This window comes from Eucalyptus grandis, chromosome 10 (assembly GCF_016545825.1).
Source record: "Eucalyptus grandis isolate ANBG69807.140 chromosome 10, ASM1654582v1, whole genome shotgun sequence".
Classification (NCBI taxonomy): Eukaryota; Viridiplantae; Streptophyta; class Magnoliopsida; order Myrtales; family Myrtaceae; genus Eucalyptus; species Eucalyptus grandis.
Genome location: NC_052621.1, coordinates 7711769 through 7733139, shown reverse-complemented (window position 1 = coordinate 7733139; position 21371 = coordinate 7711769). Strand labels below are relative to the sequence as shown.

Below are 21371 nucleotides of genomic sequence, written 5' to 3'. Positions count from 1 at the left end.
GACGAATGATAACCAGGCATCTTTAAGAAATTGACTAAGTAATAATTTAAAAGGGTTTGCTTAATAAATTATTTTCTTGTAGACGGTGGGATAATGAGGATTCGTTTTCTAAAATAGTTGTTTTGGCCAACCCATTTCCTAAATCAAATTAAATCTCACTTCTTGCATTTCTCGCCTTTATATAATGAAAAAAAAATTAGAAAATCTCACGAGAAGGAATATAGCAAATTGGGAAAAATAAAGTGAAGAAAAAAAAAAATGGAAACGAAGCGGAACGGCCACCCCTCCTCCTCCTGCGTCCGTGACGCGAAGCCGGGAAAGCGAAAAAGAAGGAAACCAAAAAAAGAAAAAAGAAAAAAAAAAAAGAAAATCTCTTTTCTCTCTATCTGATATTCATCAAACCAAAACCGAAAAAAAGGAGAAAGAAAGAAAGAGAAACGCCATCATCTCCGCCTCGCTCATCATCAACCGCCCTCCGTCTCTCTCTCTCTCTTCCCTCGCCGATCCAACCCCACCCTCTCGCCATTGGATCGCCTCCGCCGCCGCCCCCGCCGCCCGCCCGCCGATGGCCCCGGCCCCCGCCGCCGCCGCGCGCCGCCGGCGCTGCTGACTCGCCGGCGGAGCCCCGGAGGATCCCTAGCCCTGACGGCTCGGTTCTCTCCCCCCGCCGGCGTCCCTCGCTTCCCCCTGGATACTGCGGCGGGCATGAGCTCGTCGAGGCTGGAGGGCGGCGGTTCCGGATACCCGGGCTCGGCCGACATTGGCTCCGGTTTCTTCTTCGGCGCGCCTACGTCTCCGGGATCGGTGCCCGCGCCGGTCTTCGCCAAGTCGAGAATCTCCAAGAGGAGAAGCATTAATCGCCCGAGCTCGAATCAGGAGAGCAGAGCGGGGCCCGGGGCGAATCCGTTCTCGTTCAGTCCGCGTGATTCCGTGCTCGGCTCGTTCCCGTGTGCGGCGAGCGCTCCTCCGGCGAGCGACTATGTGTTCGGAGCGAATAGGAGTGATTCGGACGGGAGTTTGGGGACAGGAGTTGCTGAGAAAATGGAGAACTTGAGAATAGGGAGCGGGAACGAGTCTGCGACTGCTCGAGATGGTTCTTCTGGTGCGAATTCAAGCTTTATATTCGAATCGAAGGGTGGCAACAATAAAAGCTCTGGCTTTGATGAATCAGTAGCTTCTGCATTGCCAGAAGAAATGAGGAAGCTGAATATCCAAGCTTCACATAACAACCCTTCCGGGCGAACGGGGAATTTTAAGTCTAATTTAAGTACGCACGAACAGGTTAAGGTTGGTATAGGGGTCGATGCAGGCACGGATGGTTTTGCTGGGAAACATGTGGAAGCCGAGCTCCTGGATCAGTTGAGGAATAAACTGAATATCAGAGAAGCTAATCAACCGGACAGCAATCGGGTTGTTGACAAAGCTGATCAATTAAATGAATCTACTGGTGGAAGTAGAAAGGAATATAATGGTGTGTTTACTGGAAAATCCGCGGCTGCTCTCCCTGATCAGATGACGAAGCTCAACTTAAGGGATCCTGCAACCATGGATAACAGCACTGGAGAGAATGATTTTGAATTAAATACAAAGAAAACTGGTTTTGTATTTGGAGGGAGCACAAGTGCCAGTGGTCGTACCCATGGGATGACAGAAATTGTATTAGTGAATGAGATCAATGAGAAACTGAATATTGGTAGCAAAATGAACGATTCCATTGTTGAGCCAGTTTCTAGAGGATTCAGTTTTCAGTCTGGAAAGGAAGCCGAGCATGCATTTGGCAGTCAAGTTCCTTTAAACCGACCTACCGAAGATATAGGAGTAAGCGGCATTGCTACATCATCGCACGAATTACCATCTCGTGGCATCCCTTTAAAAGGAGGGAAGAACGTTTCTAATAGAGATGAAAGAAACATCAATATATCTTCTGAGAGCAAACAGGATGATACTGGCTCATCATTTGTGGAATTTAAGACGCCTGTGGCAAAAGTGGACCTGGCTTCTGGCTTGACTGGAAAAATAGAGTTTACTGCAAAGAGAGAGGCATTTGATAGCTCTAAAATGAAGAAGAAGAAGGGGAAAATGAGGCAGTCCGCCCATGTTCAGCCTCGGTTCATGCAATCCTTTGTGTCAATGGAAAGCATATCTTTAGAAAAGCCAGAGGCCTCTGAGGCTTGTTCACCGATGGATGTATCTTCGGATGTATCTTCGTACCAAGAACCATTAGCACATGATCCATATTCAAGAGATAGTTCAGTTACGTCAAATGAGTCCTACAGCCTGGACAATGCAGATGCTTTGGATGCTCCTCCCTCCACTTTCTCAAATGATGCTATAGATGAAAGCCTCCTTTCTGCAACACAGCGTATGGATATAAATGATTACGAGCTAAGCAGAGAAGCAACAGAGGATGCTTCTAAGCATGGTTTGGAGAAGAGTGGCAACACTGAAGGCCCAGTTGAGGATCCTACATCTGGGGCTGAAACTGAAAGCTTTAAATCTGCTGCTGACGATATAGAATTGGTCAGGGATGATGATGCTGTTACTTCATCTGTTAGAACTGGAGCCTTTTATAGTTCAATGGTCGAGAGAAGTGATGATGAAAGGAGGAGTGAAAATAGCTTAGCGTCACATGTAAAAGAAATGGGGGACTCTAACTTTACTTTCACTACCTCCTCGGCTTCTCAAGGACAATTTTCAGTGCCCAAACACAAATATAAAAAGAAAGCTTGGGAGAAATCTGTTCGTGGTTCCCACAATTTGAGTTCATCTCTTGAAATTCCTGGTGCTTCATCCTCCATTCGGCCCTTTCCATCTTCAGCCATCCCTTCACCTCTTTCCCCTCAGCCAGAGAAAGGGAATCCGACTTCTTCTCAATACAAATTTGGAAAAGATTATGGGGTGGATAAAAGTCTGGATGGCAAGCTTGGTTCAGCATCTACTTCTGCCACAACCATGACTCAGGAAGCATGTGAGAAATGGCGTTTGAGGTCAATACACTTATTCATCACCTAACGTTCATACTTAATATACTGCGATCTAGATTTTGGTCTGATTGTGTAATTCCATCTCTTTTACTAAGTTTTCTATTTAATTTGATGAATGTTAGGGGAAATCAAGCTTATGCAAGTGGGGATGCGGGTAAGGCTGAGGATTATTACACACATGGAATAAATTGCGTTTCAAGAGATGAGATGTCAAGAAGCTGCTCAAGGGCTCTCATGTTGTGCTACAGCAACCGTGCAGCAACCCGTATGGCTTTAGGCAGAATGAGAGATGCAATAGGAGACTGCATGATGGCCATTGCAATCGACCCTAACTTCTTTAAGGTGCAAGTTAGAGCTGCAAAGTAAGACGTTTTTTCTCATTCTACATTGGAAAAAAAAGTGATTTTGAAAGATATAGCCGGTATTTTTATTCTTGGTTGTATCCGGTAGTGTCCTAAAGTTAACAAAAATCATTAAGCTCTTCTGCTAGAACACCATACATGGGGCAACATGAGTACGTTTAAGGGTTTTCAACCTGCACTTTGTCTTCAATAACAGTTTATGTACTTAACATGCAATTCTGGGTTTTGGACACAAATTCTTAACCGATGATGAGCTTCATAGCGGTATCTACCTTTATGTTATCTTATCTTTTATAGTCCTAAGGAGTTTCAAACCATTCTTGATTTAAATGATGAAAAGCCATGGCTAAACTTTTCTTAGAGTTTGGTTGAATGTTGTGTTCCCTAATTCATGCATTTTCTATTTGAAGTTGCTACCTTGCTCTTGGGGAAGTTGATGATGCATTAAGATATTACAAGAAATGCCTGCAAGTGGGAAATGAGGTGTGTGCGGATCGAAAAATTGCTGTAGAAGCTTCTGAAGGCTTGCAAAAGGCACAGGTATGACATTGTAATTTTGTCTGATTTAGATTTTGGGAGACTAATTTCTTATCCAAGTCACCAAAAATTCTTACTAAAAGAATAAGGATGGGTGCTTGATTTTTATACTGATGCAGTAATTGTTTTTGCGACTGATGGAATTGTAGATGCACAGAAACATCTGTGTACTCTGAAATTTTATGTCCAGTATAATATTAATGTTCTGGCATAGTGACTCTGTTACTGACTCCTAATGTGATCATATGGAGAGAGTAGTCCTTATGAGGAACACCTTTGAAGATTATTATATCAGTGGCATGATGACTATGTTACTGACTCATAATAGTCTACAATAGTCATTATTTGGAGCACTTTTAACAGCATTTTGGTTAAAATAGCCGAGAAAGACTTTCTTGAGCATGACCTGCTCCCAGTCCTGATCACGTTTGATTTGGGCCCATTTGAGGCCCTGCCTGTAATAAGCTTTGGGCTTTTATGTTTCCTTTTCTCATGTTTCTGTTGTCTGTTGTCTTAAGGTGCATGATTGGTGGTATTCAGTATTCTCCTTTATATTTGGTGAACATTCAAAGCCTTCAGTTTGATGCCGAATCTTCCTTTTTTGTTTGATTAGTCTGTTTTTTGGTGGCAGAAAGTTTCTGAATGCATGAACCATGTGGCCATGCTCTTGCTAACAAGAGCATCCAAGGATGTGGAAGCTGCTGCCGAAGTTATTGCAGAGGCTTTAATCATAAGCTCATATTCAGAAAAACTGCTTGAAATGAAGGCTGAAGCACTTTTTATGGTTTGAAAAGCTACTTTAATTTTCTAAATTAATGTAGTGCATAAAAATGGCAATTACATTTTGTGTCCTGTGGGTGTGTTTTCTGCATGTCGCAGTTGCGGAGATATGAGGAAGTGATTCAGCTGTGTGAGCAGACCCTTGATTCAGCTGAAAAGAATTCTCTAGATATAAATGGACAGCTTGCTGATCAAGATAGTCTCAAGTATTCAAATAGGTTATATTTCAGAATTTGGCGATGCTGCCTCATGTTCAAGTCATACTCCAATTAGGAAGGCTTGAGGAGGGCCTTGCCTCACTGGAGAGGCAAGAAGAATTGGTATCAGCTAAAAATAGGTATAGATTGGCTGATGCAGATTCCTCCCTTACTTCAACCTCTCTTCCTTTTTGGCTTAAAAGTGCAAAGAGACAGCAGTTTTGAACTTAGAGTTTGATCTGTTAATTACACCGTGCAGGAATCAAAACTCCAGTTTGGCATTGCTAATTCCTCTGGTTGGGACTGCACGAGAACTTATACGTCTCAAGGTATCCCAATCTTGTACCTGCTCTACTTATGCGCTACTAAATGTACATCTAAACAAAATATTAAAAAGGGAAAAAGCCACCAAAAATCCAAAACTTTGCCCACCGTGATGCATTTATCCTAAACTATTTTTTGAAACTATTTTTTGTGATACCAAAAACTCAAAATATTTACCTATGTGACACATTTACCCCAAATTTTTCAGTGACATCATATTTTTAGGGTAAATTTGTCACATGGATAGAAGTTTGGGGTTTTTGATGTCACAAGAACAAGTTTGTGGTAAATATGTCACACTATACAAGTTTGGGATAAATATGTCACATAAGTACAAGTTTGGGTTTCTCGTGTCACAAAAAAAAAGTTTGGGGCAAATATGTCGCGGTGGGCATAGTTTAGGGTTTTTGGTGGCTTTTACCCTATTTAAAATCGGTGGGACTAAAAGGGAATGAGTTATGAATCATGAACTCAACTTGGTACCCTAGTACAGGTGCTCTAACTGAGAGAGAGAGAGATTAAATTTTAAATGGACTTTTACTGTTAAGACAAAACCATTATTATTTTTAGTTAATGAAAATAATAATGAATTCAAAATCTTCAGACACCTATATGTTCATGAAAGCCACTAGAACATGTTTTCTTCTTTCTAGGGAAAAGGTTTTGAAAATAAAGTTAGATAATACTGCCAACAACCACTTAGAAGCACTTAATGGGAGATCTTTGAGGAGTATCTGGTAGACAACTGGTAGTTTACAACCTTTTAAATTCTCTTTTGCACCATCTAAAAGTGGAGGTCCATGTGTCGAAAGTGTAAATGGAGGGACATTGTTTGACTCATGGATGGTTGTCTAAAATTAGTTAATCTTCTCGATGAACGGTACTGAAACTTTGCATTGCTTTATGGTCTGAAGACATTACTTCTGCAGATTTCGGATGATAGATTGTTATGTGATTTTTGCGTACCTAGGCGGCAGGTAATGAGGCATTTCAAGCTGGAAGGCATGCAGAAGCAGTTGAACATTACACTGCTGCCTTGTCATGCAATGTGGAGTCACGTCCTTATGCAGCTATTTGTTTTTGCAATCGTGCTGCCGCATTCAAAGCTTTGGGCCAAATCATTGATGCTATTGCTGATTGCAGCTTTGCCATAGCCCTTGATGGAAACTATCTGAAGGTATTGCTACACTCTCTCTCTCTCTCCATATGTATGCGTGAGAGTGCAGACATATATTAATGCAATTCATGTTTACATGCTACTGTCTAATTTGCCATTGAAGACTAGTTATTTATAAACCATTCTGGATGCACAAGTCATTTTGCTTCAATGAAAATTTCCATAATGAGGTACTTCAAATCTGGTGGTCACTGCTTTCTTTTTCTTTTAACATTTTCCACCTTTGAATACAGGCAATATCTAGACGAGCCACTTTATTTGAAATGATAAGAGATTATGGACAAGCAGCAGCAGACCTCCAGAGACTTGTTTCTATTCTCACAAAGCAAGTAGAGGAGAAGACGAATCAAGCTGGAGTTTATGATGGATCTCTTAGTTCTGTAAATGAACTGAAACAGGCAAGCCTACAGCTTAGTGAATTGGAAGAAGCAGCGAGAAAGGATATTCCCTTGGATATATACCTAATTCTGTAAGTTTATGTTTTCTCTTTGGGTTATACATGTTTGTACTGTTTGATGATTGATCTTGCCTATGCCTCATGCTACTGCAAGCTACTTGCTCTATTTTATTTTGGCTAGTCTAGCAAGACCTGGAGTATTGGTACTTCAGCCGTTAAGATGGAGAATTGCCTCCTTTCTCTAAATGATTGTCATTTTTTCTTACAGTTTTAATTTTATTTTATATATTTCCATCTTTTAGTATTAGGCGAAATCTCAGCCTACATTTGAAGGAAAGTGTCGGAATATTTAAATAGTAAACTAGACCTTCATCTTACAGCTTACACTTTTAGAGCAGTGGATTTTGTATTGACAAAATTTCACAGTTATAATGAGTGATGAGTTTTGACTGGGAGGATATTGTTTGTGGGTAATAATAATGTTAAGTTTTCCACACACAATGCCCACTCTATTTGTTTACCTGTCTTGTGCCTCCTGGTATAGTGCAGTCTATGCACCTCTCATTTAAGCACTTACATTAAACAACAAGAAACAAGTGTCATTTTTTGGGAAATTTTTTTGTCATTTTCTGCCTCTTCTCTGTTTTCGCTTTTCTTACTCAGTATGGCAGTCTTCTTCCTTTCTTTTCCTTTTTCTGGGATCTGCAAATGATAGAACCAACAAATAGATATGGTGGTTTGAGAGTGAATCCTTTGTTGGAACATTTCTGCCTTTTAGTTACCTATTTTTCCACTCTATCTGCACTCCAATGATTTTTTAGATAGATTATGGTGATTTTTATTTTTATTTTTTGCATGATTGTTCCCAGTGAAACTTTAGAGAAGATTTCATAAAAATTTCTCAATATCAGCATTTTCTTTTACATTTATCATTCTGGCCAAGTATTCAGCTTGTCAATTTGGTACATGTAAGTGCTGTCATGTGATTTCTTGTCATCAAGGTGCAAGTGCTACGAGCTGTATGTTTGATTTACTGCCTTTTTTTGTTTTTTTGGTCAAATGATTTACTGCCTTACTTCCTAAGAATCTCAATAGTAATGTGAAATCTCAAAACTAACTGTTGAGGGTACTAATTTGTGAGAGACTCGTCCCATCCTGAATGAATCCTATTAATTATGTGACTTCAGTTTAGAATTTACATTGAAGACTTTATTGCTATTATCTTTTCAAGTGACTCACTTGAAAATCTTCATGGCAGAGGAGTAGAACCATCAGCATCACTACCAGATATAAGGAAGGCCTATCGTAAAGCAGCACTTAAACATCACCCTGACAAGGTCTGTAATTTCTTACTCCACCGATTGCTTTGATGTTATTAACTATTTATGACCATTATTTGCAATTGATGTAGGCTAGTCAATTTTTGGCAAAAGGTGACAATGGAGATGATAAACTTTGGAAGGGTATAGCAGAAGAAGTCCGGAAGGATGCTGAAAGACTTTTCAAAATGATTGGAGAAGCACATGCTGTACTTTCGGAACCGACCAAGGTATTAACATCTGTCTTCTTGCTCTGTTTCATGATCATAGGAAATGCTATTTGTTGCATCCATCTTCTTGCTCTGTTTTCATGGTCATGGGAAATGCTGTTTGTGGTTAAAAGCATAGTTGTGTATGTATCATTAAATCTGTAACCTTGCTGGTAGTACTTTTTAGTTCCATTTTTGGTTAGTCAGACAAAAGCCAGCAGTCTTCTGCCCAAAGCTTTACGGAGTGAAGTCTCTTCTTACTCCATTTTAAATTTGAGTACTCAAAGAGGACAGTACACTATGTGAATGGCTTTTGGACATGATTTTATGTACATTTATAAGTGCTTGCATAACAACATTGAGATAGAGACAAGAAACTAGTACTTAGTGCTGCGTGCTTAAGTCGGTTAACATATATAGCCTGCATAGATTCAGTTGTCAGGAATATAGCCAACATTGTTCACATTGAGTACACAGTAATAACACTGAATTTCAAGTTGTCATCACCCTTTTCCTGTCTTGGAACTGATCACGTTGTTGCGCCTGTATTGAATTCGCTATTACTAGCATATCTCTAATTCCATCCCAGAGAACTCTCAGGTAATAATTAAAAAGCTCAGTGTAGCTGTAAGCACTGGCAATTTGTTCCTTTTTGCCAACTGATATATTGGTGCTTGTAAATCAAGTTTGTTCCTTAGCATCTACATCCTTTTCTCCATATGAAAAACGTACATGGTTCGTGACACTTGTCAAGCACTTTTCAACATTCTGATTTGCACAACTTATCAGATATTTGGCTTTCTCATAACTTGCAATGGGGTTCAGCAGATGCTAGAGTGCAGAAATCCTTTATAGAGAACCAAAGTCTCAGGTTGCTTAATGAGTACCTTTCTGATGATCTTCTGTCATTAGTCCTCTTTTTGTTAACGTATTTGCTCCAGATAGTTTGAATCGTAGTGACATCAGATTTTCCACTCACAAACACTGGCAAAATGTGTTTCAAAGGGTCTTCTAGATGTAGGTGTGTTTTTTCTTTGACCGGCCTATGTTAAATGGATTTACTATCCCCCTACCTAATGAATCAAGTATGAAACTTCACACACTTTATAGTTCATATGGAGAATCTGTCCAGTTGAATTTACGCTCGCGTGAGTTGCAATACATGAACGCCAAGAGTGGACTCTCCCGGGTGAACAGAAAAACACAATGCACAAGTTGCTCTAAACATCTTCGGTGAGATGGTTGGTCGGTCCTAGTTGTCTGCAGTTTAATCTGTTTTTACTGTGCATGCTGCTATTTTATATAATATTTGCTGGGAAGCACTCTATTCTAGCACCCGTTCTTTGCAGTTACAGTGCCAACAGAATGATTCTCTTCTTACCTTGTCATGGACGGTGTTCTGTATTTCATCATGGAACTTGTTGATTGTCGGCCTCTATGGTACTAACTTTTAGTTTCTGAGTTTGCAGCGTTTACAGTATGATCTTGAAGAAGAGAGGAGGAATACTGAGAAGAAACGCAATGGATCCAGTACACCTAGGACACATAGAGACGACCAAACTCATCCATTCGAAAGAAGTGGCATTAGGCAGCAAAGTAGGGAAGCTTGGAGAACTTATGGTAGTTCCCAGGGTCGAGCCTCAGAGTCAAATCGCTGGACAAGATACTCTTGATCATCGAGTGCAGTATAAGCATAGTAGTTCTGGGGGACTCCGAATACAGAGAAGCACGGCCCACACGGTTCTTTGCAACCTAAGGATCATACTACAGCATAGGATGTGTAGAGGTCTAGAGGAAATATGATTTCCTTTAAGCCTCCATAGTTGGAACTCAGTGGAATGAGTGTACATGGTTCTGGGCTGTAGAAAACAAGCAGAACAGACCCACCCATTTGAAACTTGTTGTGGTCTAAAAGGAGGAGCTATGGTGATTGCTCTCAGCAGAAGGGGACACAGTTTAGCCAGAAAATAGGCAACCAATAGTAGTAGATCCCAACCAGTGCGAGATGAAGCTTCGTTTGCATATCGACAGACGATGAAGGACAGGACGAAAGGGAAGAAACAGGGGACTGGAATTGAATATCCGAATACTAACTCCTGACATTTAACAGTAAAATATCCCAATCTGTACAGAAGGGGGAGTGTTATTTATAGAGGCAAGACGTTTACTCAACTCGACAAAGTTCTCCGGTTCTGGCAAAAGGCGATGATACTGACAGGAAATGGTTCAGCCGATACTTTTTCCTCTTTACATATCACAGAAAGTAGAAAGTAAGTCTATCCTATCCCACTGCGTCATTCCTTTTGGTTTTGCCTATATGCTTTCCAGATACTCGTGCAAAGTTGTCTTGTTGTTTTGGAAAAGAAAAAAGGGTTTGTTTATGTAACACAGATGAAAGATGGTTTTTGGTGTACAGTCGGTATTAGAGGCCATCCTTTTTTTGGGTTGGAAAGTGATTTGACGTATTCAGTTTGTAAAACTGTAATTCATTGATCGATTATTCTAGTGTGGAGCTCATCTCATTGAACCAAATATTTCCATAATCAATCTCTGCATATTGTTGTTGTGAGGGGGATATTCCTTGTTCCATTAGTAAGCAAAAGGGGTTGTCGTTTTCCAGTAATTAGCGCCTGAGAGCCTTTGTGGTTTGGCTACGTTTATATTCATCCGCTTGTCGTGTTAATAGGCCAGATACATTTATTTCACGGAAAATTTATTTTTGAAAATTATTATTTCCCATTATTCGGCATTTGCTTTATTTAGGGAAACAAGTTAGCAAAAAAAATCTTCTAATACTAAACTCAAATTCACCTTTTTTTTCTTAAAATACTATTGGATCTCGGCACCTAGAACCAGGACCACTAGGCTCGGACTCATTCCCTCGCAGCCAAGGCCCGGGCCCCAATGCTCATGCATGGGGTGGGTCCTCGAGGCACGTGCCCTGGAGCTTGAGGCTAAGCTCGGGAGCCCTTGTCTCCTGCACTCGAGTTTCCGACCCCATGCTTGAGACCTCACCGTCCAGGCTAGGGCCGCCCAGGGCTGGGCCTGAGTTCTTGTCGCCCGTACTCCGGTGTTCGGCTTCTATGCCAGGGCCTGGGTCCTCTGAGATTGAGCCTGGGACCCCGACGCCTTACGGGGTTGACCTTGAAATTCCCTCTCGATTGCGTGCTTCATAGTTTTTAACATAACATTACAAGAGGACTTGGATATAATTTGCAAAATACGGCTGAACATTCATTTTCCTTGAAAATAAGTTCTTTTAAAATAATTTTCAATAAAGTTTATATTTTCGCGAAACAAATTGAGTGACACTGCAGAAAAAAATCATTCATTAATTTAGGTGCTATGTTTTCAGGCTTATGTCAAAAAATGTACATGGATTTGTAAAGTTGATATTGCTTGCAGGTTAGTATCTCGAATCCAGTAAGAACAGGGGGGGAATGATATCCTGATGCGCAAACCTGCAGAATCGCATCAATAGCTTGAGTCATGATTAACAACAAACATAAGATCCCGGGAAAAAAGAAAAAAATCTCATCAAGAGTGTGTCATAGACAAGTTAGTTACCCGAGTCTTGCCCGGAAAGCGGGACAGAAGTGGCAACTATAAGGACAGTTTTGCAGCACTCAAGAGAGCCGACTTGGTATGATTGGCCGATACTTCAATCTCCCCATATCACCAAGAATGTATTCATACATAAATTCCCAATCCAACTTCTTTTGGTTCGGTCTCCACCATCCAGGGAGGCCTGTCGATCAGAACTAGGATAAGCAAAATGGAGCAAAGAGACGACAGCGCCAAAAAGTAGCTCGTGAAACAGATGTTACTTGTTCATCACGAAGTTGATAGCTCCTTGAGATGCGCGTTTCAGAAGAATCTCCCTGGCCTCCACAGCAAGTCCTTCAGGCTGCATGCACCCATATGTATAAGGTTTATTAACAGGAACCCTAAGATGTTTTATAGTCATCACGGCAATGTTCACACCTCTTCTGGGAACCACACGCCGGGTTTTGAGCTTCCCTCCAGAATTGCTAGAACAAATGCAGCAGTAGAATATCCAACTGACCTGAAAAGGACCCAAAAGGAAAAGGAAATCTGTACGAGTTGTCTGTGCTTTCATGAAAGTTTTCCCCATTCTTAAGGGGGAGATGACATCTTCATGAGTACAAAAATCCTATGAAGATCTCTCAGTCAAAAGTGAAAATATAAACACGAGCAGTAAGAAAATGTATGTGTGGACATCTAAACAACTGAAAGGGCTGATAGCATTGATAATTCATGTACAGATTTCTTACACTGAGAGTCTCCTATGAGTGAATATAGCAACTGCATGACGTCCATCGGAACACTCCAAATCAACCTACCAAAAGACCGATGGAAACGAATTGAAAATAGAAATTTAGCTATGCAATATTCAATTGGGATATATCTGGTTCACATATCACAGGATCCTCTTGAGCAAAAAGATGGAATACAGAAAGATTATATCACATAAGTAGAAATTACTCAATAAATCTCACCCTCATTGAAACACGCTCTCCTGCTATCCCATCAATTACACGAACTATGGGATCAAATTGTTGAACCAATTCCTGTACTTTGCTTCTGTCTTGAAGATATTCCTGTATAGTTTGTTCAAGTGTGTATCAGTACCAGACTATGCTTCTAGTCCTACTGGCATGAGAGGTAAGCCGGTAATAAGTATTGGTCAGTAACAAAAAAAGAATCAAATCATCAACTTCTGAGACTCACCTACGAATGAGCTACTAAATGGGTCTATGACCCATGCCCATCACCTTTTATATTCAAACGCATTAGAATGATTTACACAGATAAGGATCATACGCAACTCCACCTAAGTAGCATTATCTTACACCGCTAATCCTTAGTCCACATCAAGAATGAGGGGAGGAGTGTGTCGGTTAATCAACAGGTGGCACTCTTTCTTTCTATTGCCAAATCCTTAATGAAATGAATCCTGTACAAAATTGCACGAAAGCTAGGTCTAGAGAATCTAATAGAGGGTCCAGCATAATGGCATGATAGGATGCATAGAGCTGACCCATTTAGTGGGACAATGGATGAGGCTTGTTGTCATCATCGCTGTTGTTATTGTCATAATGCTACTGTTCGTAGGAAAGTCAGAAATAAAACTGGGGAAGTAACTGCTATTCCTGTACAAGGTCATGGTCAACTGTCCCAGCTATCAGGCTATTCAGTCGGTCTTTCCAGTATATCACAGTAACTGGGCATGTCCCTGAATCCCTGCTAATATGTGGCCATAAAACATTGAAATAGTCTAGGGTTGAATCTTACAGGAGGTAGAAGATTTGTCATTGCCGACATCCCCCAGTTCCAGAAAAATGGGGCAGTTCCAAACCGAGCACTGACAGTGGGCACTCCAAGGATTTCATGAGCACTTTTCACCTCTGGCAAGTTCCTGGAGAAGAGTTTATTCTCGGTGAGATTGCTTTTATAGCAAGTAGAACTTATGGCAGCAGCACCAAGTATCCAGTGTTGAATGTAGCCATACAAGTTACCAAGTATCCAGTGTTATACAAGTTCAGTGCAGCAGAGAAATCACACCCAATATCAAAATTGGACCAAGAAATCGACGACATATTCCCATCAGAAGGGTTGATCTGCCAATACAAGAGTTTTTCTGGAACTTACAGCAGGAAAACGTCCCTCTTTCCAATCCCCTTTCCAAAATCGATGTTTAGACCTCCACTATATGGCTTCAGTTTGATCTTTTCTCCTGATCAAATGTAGGAAAAGCCCATTTTCATCTTTGAGCATCACATACATGTAGATTCTACATTTCTGATGAAAAAAATCCCTGACCTTTTCTATAGGCAACTACCTCTTCTCCTAGAAGTAAAAAACTAGTTGCTAAAATAGTTGGACCAGCACCGCCAGTACCTGCAGTGTAGTAATAGAATCTGACAAAAAAAAATTATCGTGTAAGTTTATTACTAGCTTCAATAAAGAGCAAAGAGTCTTCCATTACCACTTCATGGACACAAAATATTAACAATTTGCTGAACTTACCGAGATCGTATTTCACTTTTACTTCCAAGAGCTATTTTGTCAATTTAAAATGGACATATGTTGCGACCAAAAAGGAAATATGATTTGTAAAAGAATGCTCTGATAATCTGATTAGCAATATGGCAACAATAGATAGAAGAAAAGAGAGACATATGACAGCCATAGACAAGGAAAACAAGAATGATAGAAAATGGAGAGAGAACGCGATGCATCTGGTAAGGAGCAAAAGCACGTTGGTTATTTTAGTGATAGTAAATATACTACAATTTAAGTAGCACCGACATGGTAAAATGGAACTTAGGTATGTGCAGGGTTCTACAGTTATTTTAATGCAAATGTTCAGAGGAACCTTTGATGCGCCTAAACAAACTAAAGAATGATCTTACCTGATAAAAAGGAAAATTAGTCTCGTGCATACGAAAGGAAGAAATTAAGAGAAGGAGAAATAGAGGGGGAAACAGAAAATATAAGGAAAAGAGAAGAAATGGAGAACTCAAGCAATGGCAATGCCTTCTGTAGGCCATGATAACTCAATGATAATACCCATGAACAACTAAAACAGCTACAGCAACATATGCAACCAAGGTGCTCATTGGCCTAAACTGAGGCACCAGATGGCTCGTAAAGGCATAATACTACGGCATGCTAAAATCTAACATGTCATGCACCTGAAAAATGAAAGATAGAGGTAAAATTATCACGAAACAAGATTGCTTTTCTCAGCAATTTCCAGAAATCTCGTGATCTATATCGTACTTTGTCTAACATTACACTGGAATGTCCAGCGAAGGGAAAACAACTTGATATTATAAAAGAACCTGAAATATATGGAATTTAATTGACAAAGGGTTGGCAAAATAGAATTTTAAGAACCAAAATGCACTACTCAAATGGGAGGAAAAATTAAAGGACGAAGAAGAGAAATGCTGTGGAGCTAGGGAAGTGAATAGGAAGTGACAGAGACCAGTGCAAATACACAAGAAGCAAGAAAGCCCGTGATTGACAAGTGAAGTCAGAATAGAGAACAGAGAGAGTGAAACAGGAGAGAAAAAGGAAGAAATTTAGAAAGATGAGGAGGCAGGAAAATAGTATATGCAGGACGGCTAGCCAAGAAATTGCCAGTGAGTCTATATAGTATGGCATTGCCACATCAGAAGGATATGCCTTGAACTTTAGGGATCCTTCCGCTTTAGTAAGAATATGGAATGGATCAGAATTTGAGGAAATCTAAAATGTTTACAGGCTGACAAGAGAAAGCAACTTTAAAAAGCTTATCCACAGTGAGAATTCTTGAAGTTTATTCTAATTCGCCTCGATGCTGGACAGTTTTTAAATAAAGCGATCCCCCTTAGGCCAAATAAAGTATATTACCACCATATCCTCTTTGTCCTCCAACCCTTTACAAGTCAACAGCCTTAAATTACCTAGGATATGGAAAGTATTGTTTATCTCTGATGAAAATAAAATCAATTGACTCTCAGTTCTACCAGCTAAAAAAAAAAAAAAACAATACACCTAGTTCTCAGTCCTTAACTAAATGCTGAGAAAGAGCCCATCCTCAAGGGCCTTCAAAATGATTTACCTTAAATTTAGGGTAACTATTCAGAAGATTCTAACCTCAATTTCTCAGGCTCACCCTTGCTCTCATCTTTGGCTGCGCGGACAAGCTCAGCTGCCATAACTGTCATAAAGGTGGAATTAAATCAGCATTTGGCCTTGATAAAAGTAAAAGAGCTGATGACAAAACTTATCATTTTCACGACCGTTGTCTCTCTAGTTGAACTCGTTAACCTCAATTTCATATTATACTATCAATTGACAGGTCCAAACGCTAACATATAACAAAGAGCATGCACTGTGAACCAGCTAAAGAAGCAATTGTAAGAGTTGGTCATAGCACCATTGCTCACTCCTGGGTATATTCCACCAGTCGTGATGGCCGAAATATTTGCAGCAGCTGCTTTGTCATTGAACGACTTCGCAAGCAATGCATAGCGAGTATCATCACAGACATCAACATATGCAGTCTGCAAAGAAAGCCCATAGACCCAAAACAATGAGAGAATTCTTGGTAATCGCACCATATCCACTTTGTTCTGGGGCAAATACATCGATCAATGTCAACAACAAGTGAGCCCAAATATATCGATTACCTTGTCTCACCTTGGTTGCTATAGCTGCCTCAAGTACATTGCAATTCTGAGCCTGTTGAAAGGGCCCTGCTGTATGGACCACAAGATCAACATCTGCAATGACGTGATGATGGAGGTAAGATGCAACAAGTAACTGAAATTGTTGCTAAAATAACTTATACATGATCCAATAAGGCCTGATTCCCTCTCACAAATCATACATTGTATTTTATAACTGCTTTTTTTCCCTCGTCCACTGGGAAGGGAGGAGGGGCACGATAAAGTTTCCCACTTCCTAGACATCCTGAAAATTTTGTCGCTAGAAAAGCTTTTAAGTTCCACACATTGTCCTTTACACAGCATTACCATGGATTTTAAAGAAAAATTAGTAGATCAACAACAGTATTATCGGCAGATAAACAGCATCTGTGCGCTAGTTCTAAGAATGTAAAAGAGATCTACTTTACCATCCAAAGCCCTTTCCAAGGACACCATATCGTCAATGTTGACTTGAGCAAACGCAGAGTTCTTCCCCAACGTAGCCACCATTGAATCACCTTTTTCCCTTCATCAATTTAAAAACATGATTTAGACAATTACCACCTAAATGTCATCTAAACCGGGAGCAAGAACCAGTACATGATCAAGGAGAGAGGAATGTAAAATCTATGCACGAAGCTTCATGATCCTGACACCGAAACGTCTGCTCTATGTAAGGACGTTCATTTTCATGCTTCGAAATTGAGACAAAGGCGTAGTTAACTCTGGTCAATCGGACCCGCATCAGTCATCAAACTCGTGGCTCATGCAAGTGTAACGACTCTTAACAACGTCAAGCTCGCAAGAGCAAACTATTTCTCTCTCCAACTTCAAAATATATCGGAAAGACTAAACGGAGAGAAGCTGTTCTTCCACGACATGACTGCGGCCATTTTCACTCGCTTCCCTACTCGTTCCGACCACGCACCGAGCTCCGAAATCACGGCAGCCGGCCGGATGGCGAATCGATGATCGCGCGAACTGGAAAGCCGAACGAGAGCCGGTGCATAGTTACCTGTTCCGGCCGCCGACGACGATCCGGAGATCGGGGGAGAGCTTGGAGAGGGCGAGGGCGGTGGAGCCGCCGACCCGGCCGGTGCCGCCGAGGACGAGGACGCGAGCGTCGCGGGCCTTGTCGGGGATCCGGACGCGGCCGGGCCGGGTCTCCACGGCGGACGCCCTGAAAGCGAAGGCGGAGCAACAGCTCTTCGAATGGACCACGCTTCGCGCCATCATCGAACCTCCTTCAAGCTCTCTCTCGATCACTCGATGGCTGCTATCCAGCGAGGGAAAAGGCAGCTTTATCTTTTCGCGTGGAGAAAAGAAAGGGCGGTGGTGGTGACGATGTCGTTTTTGGCTCGATCCTGCCGCTTTTAACGGTTGGTTCGCGACGTCCGTACGTGGACGCTTTGCGCGCGAGGCCGTACCGAAGAGTTTTCTAGAGAAATTGACCAGCTCATTCCCACTTATTTACAAATATGCCATAATATGCCATATATGATAAGGCAGTGGATTCGTTATCGCGCCTTTTCTTTTTTTTTTTCTTTTGGGGTCGGAACAGCATATTTTTATCCAAATATCTCTCGCTGTCGGCTGCCCCAGTCGGTATATTCATTTTATAAACTGATCTTATTATATTTTAATGAATGTGCTAAAATCTTTATATGCAAATACTATCTCGATAAGATGAGATATAAAGAATATTTTGGGAAGAAAATGAGTGGACACCGACCGAAAACCTATTTCTTAATGAATCAAGTTTGCTTTGATAAAACTTTATTCAAATCTGAACGCCATTCGTCTAAATAATACTTTTTCAGTAGTCTTAAGATGATAAATTTACTGATAAGATAATTTTCATCTTGAAATAAGCATGTTGAATGAGAATTTTATATAGCGAGTATATTTTATGGCAGTAATGATGTAGCATGACGGCCAATTATTAGGGAAATCCCGTATGATATTTTAAAGATAACAAAATAAATCAAAAACTACTAATGTGTTTAATGGTTAAGTAATAAATCATGCAGATGATAGAACATGTAAATGATATTGTCAAAATCTTAAAACTGAACGTAATAGATGTCAAAGTATATTTTGAAGATTTCAAAACATGTCAAAGTCGAAAGCGCCAAACTTTAGTGTCAAAGTCTTCGAAATCAAGCCACTCGACAAATTCCAAACTGAACGTAAATGAAGCTGAACAAGAAGACGGACTCAATTTCAAAAGTTTGTTGTTATTCAGACTTAGGTTAAAAGTAAAAGTTTTTACATTATTTTGCAGAATTTATTTTTACACCTATTCACCCCTCTCTAGGTGTTCATTCTAGCACTTTCACCAATTACCATCGCACTTGTGCTATAAACTCATCCTACTTAGCACCATATACCCTTGTGTCTCTCTTTTTTATTTTCGGTCAATCAAACTTTTTTCCCCTCTCTCCTTGTAGAGAAGAAAGGAGAGACTATTGATTGGGCTCGAGATGGACCCATTTACCTGTTAGAGTAGGCCCAGTGAATGGGGGCCCATTTGCAAAGTCAATCGGCCCAAATGTCCCAAACCAAACAGCAAGGGCAGAGAAAAATTATGCGCAGGTTGTTGTGCTCGTGGTTGAGTCGCCCACGTCGGACACTCGAAAGGTGTCATACATGAGAAGCGATAGCGACTGGAGGGTTCGTCATTTTCAACCTTGCAAGCAGATGAAGGCGTGGCTACTGGCTAGTGAGATTGCTTCTAATCCGATCTCCATGAATCGCACTTTTCCGATGTCGTTTATATCGCAAAAAGATAAATAAGTCAGCGAATATTTTTTTAAAATAATTATTTGTATCGTTTATAAAAATGAATAAATAAAAAATATTTTCGACATCTACAAAAAAATTTAAAATAATCTTCGTAGATAATGAAGACATATTTCATTAAATTATTCAAAGTGATACAAGCGATCACTTTTTAAAAAAATATTTTCAAAATTATCAATTTTTCACGAAACAAACTATGCCAAATTATTTTTTTATTTTTCTTACCCTGACGAGCTATCGTAATATGAATGAGAAAATTTTCCATGTCGTATATTGGTGACAAATAATTAATATTTACCATTGCGTGCGGAAACAATGACCTCCTGGTGTAGTTTCCATCAACAAGACTAATTATGAAATCTCAAGTTCCGCATCAAGTAGATAAGGCTGTGTTCATCAATTCATAAACTAACATCCACCCAAATCGATCACCATTTTATATGGCTACTCCGGATACTCTTTTCGGGGAGTGTTTGGCCTACGTGGACGGAGTCAAGTCGTTACACTAATTGCCATTGATTGGCAAGGTGTGCAATCGATGATTCCAGCGAGTATGAACATGTTTGGCCAAGGGGCATACACAACTAGATATAATAAGATTGAAAAATTTTGGATTTTTTTATGCTCGTTTTTTGTTTGGCGAAATACAAGGGACATGAGATATATGGTAAAGCCAGGTTGAAATGGAATAAGATTAAAAGTTTAAATTAATTAGATGAATAAATGATTTAATATTTAAATATTTTATCACTCACTTTAAACGAAATTTAACCCTGTTTTAATACCATATAAAATTTTGTGAAACCATTATCGGTGTTCGAATTGTTTAAGTCATTAGATTAAAGAGCAATTATGTACTTGAAATTTTAATAACAAAAATCATTGTGGTTGTGACTGTCTCTGCAAATGAGTTTATCACATCTCTAATGTCTGAAAAGCTGTCAAATGTTTTATTTAGGGTTATCCGGTCCAAAGTCTGCCTTCGAATTCCGAATAAGATAATTTTTCTCCTTTTCAATCCCTTAGACGGCCTTATCAAAAGGCCCCTAATTGGTTCCCATCGATGAGTGAACCTTTTCCCTTTCGAAATTGCTCGTGAATCCCCTAATACGCTGATCATAGGACTTTCTTTCTCTTTTTTCCTTTGGGCATTATTTGGGACATTTTGAGAGCATGCTCCCTCTCTTTCTTCTTTGTTTTTCAAAGGACTAGAAAATCGGGAGGCTATGCAACAATGGAGAGTGCAATTCAAGCTGGTTCATCACTTATTCAAAAGAGAAAAATCGCCTTGCCGTCATCTACTCTAAAATCCAGCAATTTCAAAACAAAGTTAAAGCATCCTAATTTAAAACCCAATTTTACTTTTGAATATGCTCCATCATTTTCGAATGACACGTTTGCACACTCGAGAGTTCAATTGGAATCTTCTCTCACTTGTCCCGGTACATCCTCTCGAGATCATTTAATAGCGTATGCTCGTCATCGTAATTAACTATTTAGGAAATGAATGAACCGCCATACTCGGCGGAGATAATATCCGTGGTCCATCCTGAATAAAATTGTTAACCTAAGAGGAAAACCAAGAAGAAGAAGAAGAACTTGAGTTCTTGGAACGAATCGAAAAGGCATATCCCAAAGTTCCCTTCCCCTCGGCTTCAGAAAATCTCCTTTCTAGCAATCCTTTTAATTTTCTTTTTTAGATTTTTGTTGGGTATTTTTTGGCTGCTGGGCCCAAACATGCAAATCTGCGAACAAGAAGACGCGCAGCGTCCGACTGCCTAGAAGCAGGGGCGCCCCCGCCCACCGCAGCGTGACGCGATGGATGACGTGTGCTCGTCACGTGACCAGCGGGGCACGCGGAGAAACGAAGTTTGACGTTTCACGGCGGCCGAGGAGGTCCGTTCCTTTGACCGCGACAGCTGGAGAGAAGTGAAAAATAAAGAGAAGGTATTTTGGAATTAACTAATGACATTGCAAATGTAATCCATTAATTCTTGTCATATATATAAATCTACTGCTTCTGCATTTTCATCTTAAGAAAACACTCGTGTTTAGATTTAC

The 21371-nt window shown here is 40.3% G+C and overlaps 2 protein-coding genes across 3 annotated transcripts; one reads left to right on the top strand and one right to left on the bottom strand.

Annotated features, from left to right (window-relative positions):
• The first annotated feature begins 423 nt into the window (after nt 1–423).
• On the top strand, nt 424–10855 carry LOC104421492. Its single transcript, XM_010033458.3, is given in 12 exon segments — nt 424–2987; nt 3107–3346; nt 3757–3886; nt 4515–4667; nt 4763–4925; nt 4928–5000; nt 5120–5189; nt 6155–6361; nt 6595–6830; nt 8017–8095; nt 8170–8307; nt 9756–10855. Coding segments are annotated over 12 exon segments (3975 nt in total). The 5' UTR covers nt 424–705; the 3' UTR covers nt 9960–10855.
• A 737-nt stretch (nt 10856–11592) lies between these two features.
• Nucleotides 11593–17832, bottom strand: LOC104421491. Of its 2 annotated transcripts, XR_005547103.1 has the most exons (14): nt 17524–17832; nt 16937–17034; nt 16501–16583; nt 16238–16364; nt 15955–16018; nt 14131–14228; nt 13960–14044; nt 13603–13726; nt 12807–12908; nt 12582–12646; nt 12271–12352; nt 12114–12193; nt 11854–12034; nt 11593–11747 (listed from the first exon to the last, which is right to left on the bottom strand). XR_005547103.1 is itself a non-coding variant. In XM_039303792.1 (13 exons), the coding sequence occupies exons 1-13, from the start codon at nt 17742–17744 to the stop codon at nt 11977–11979; spliced, it is 1287 nt and encodes a 428-aa protein (XP_039159726.1). In that variant the 5' UTR covers nt 17745–17832; the 3' UTR covers nt 11749–11976. The 2 variants fall into 2 exon arrangements, 1 of the variants encoding a protein (XP_039159726.1); XM_039303792.1 differs by lacking the exon at nt 11593–11747 and having other exon boundaries at nt 11749–12034.
• Nucleotides 17833–21371: the final 3539 nt, after the last annotated feature.

Bases quoted from the DNA above. Each gene is read 5' to 3' on its own strand.
- LOC104421491 (XM_039303792.1), bottom strand. From the start codon at position 17,744: ATGATGGCGCGAAGCGTGGTCCATTCGAAGAGCTGTTGCTCCGCCTTC. The intron at 17,035-17,523 runs GTAACTATGCAC...AAATTGATGAAG, and splicing joins GTCGTCGGCGGCCGGAACAG to GGAAAAAGGTGATTCAATGG. The intron at 16,365-16,500 runs GTGAGACAAGGT...CTTTCTTTGCAG, and splicing joins AGGCAGCTATAGCAACCAAG to ACTGCATATGTTGATGTCTG.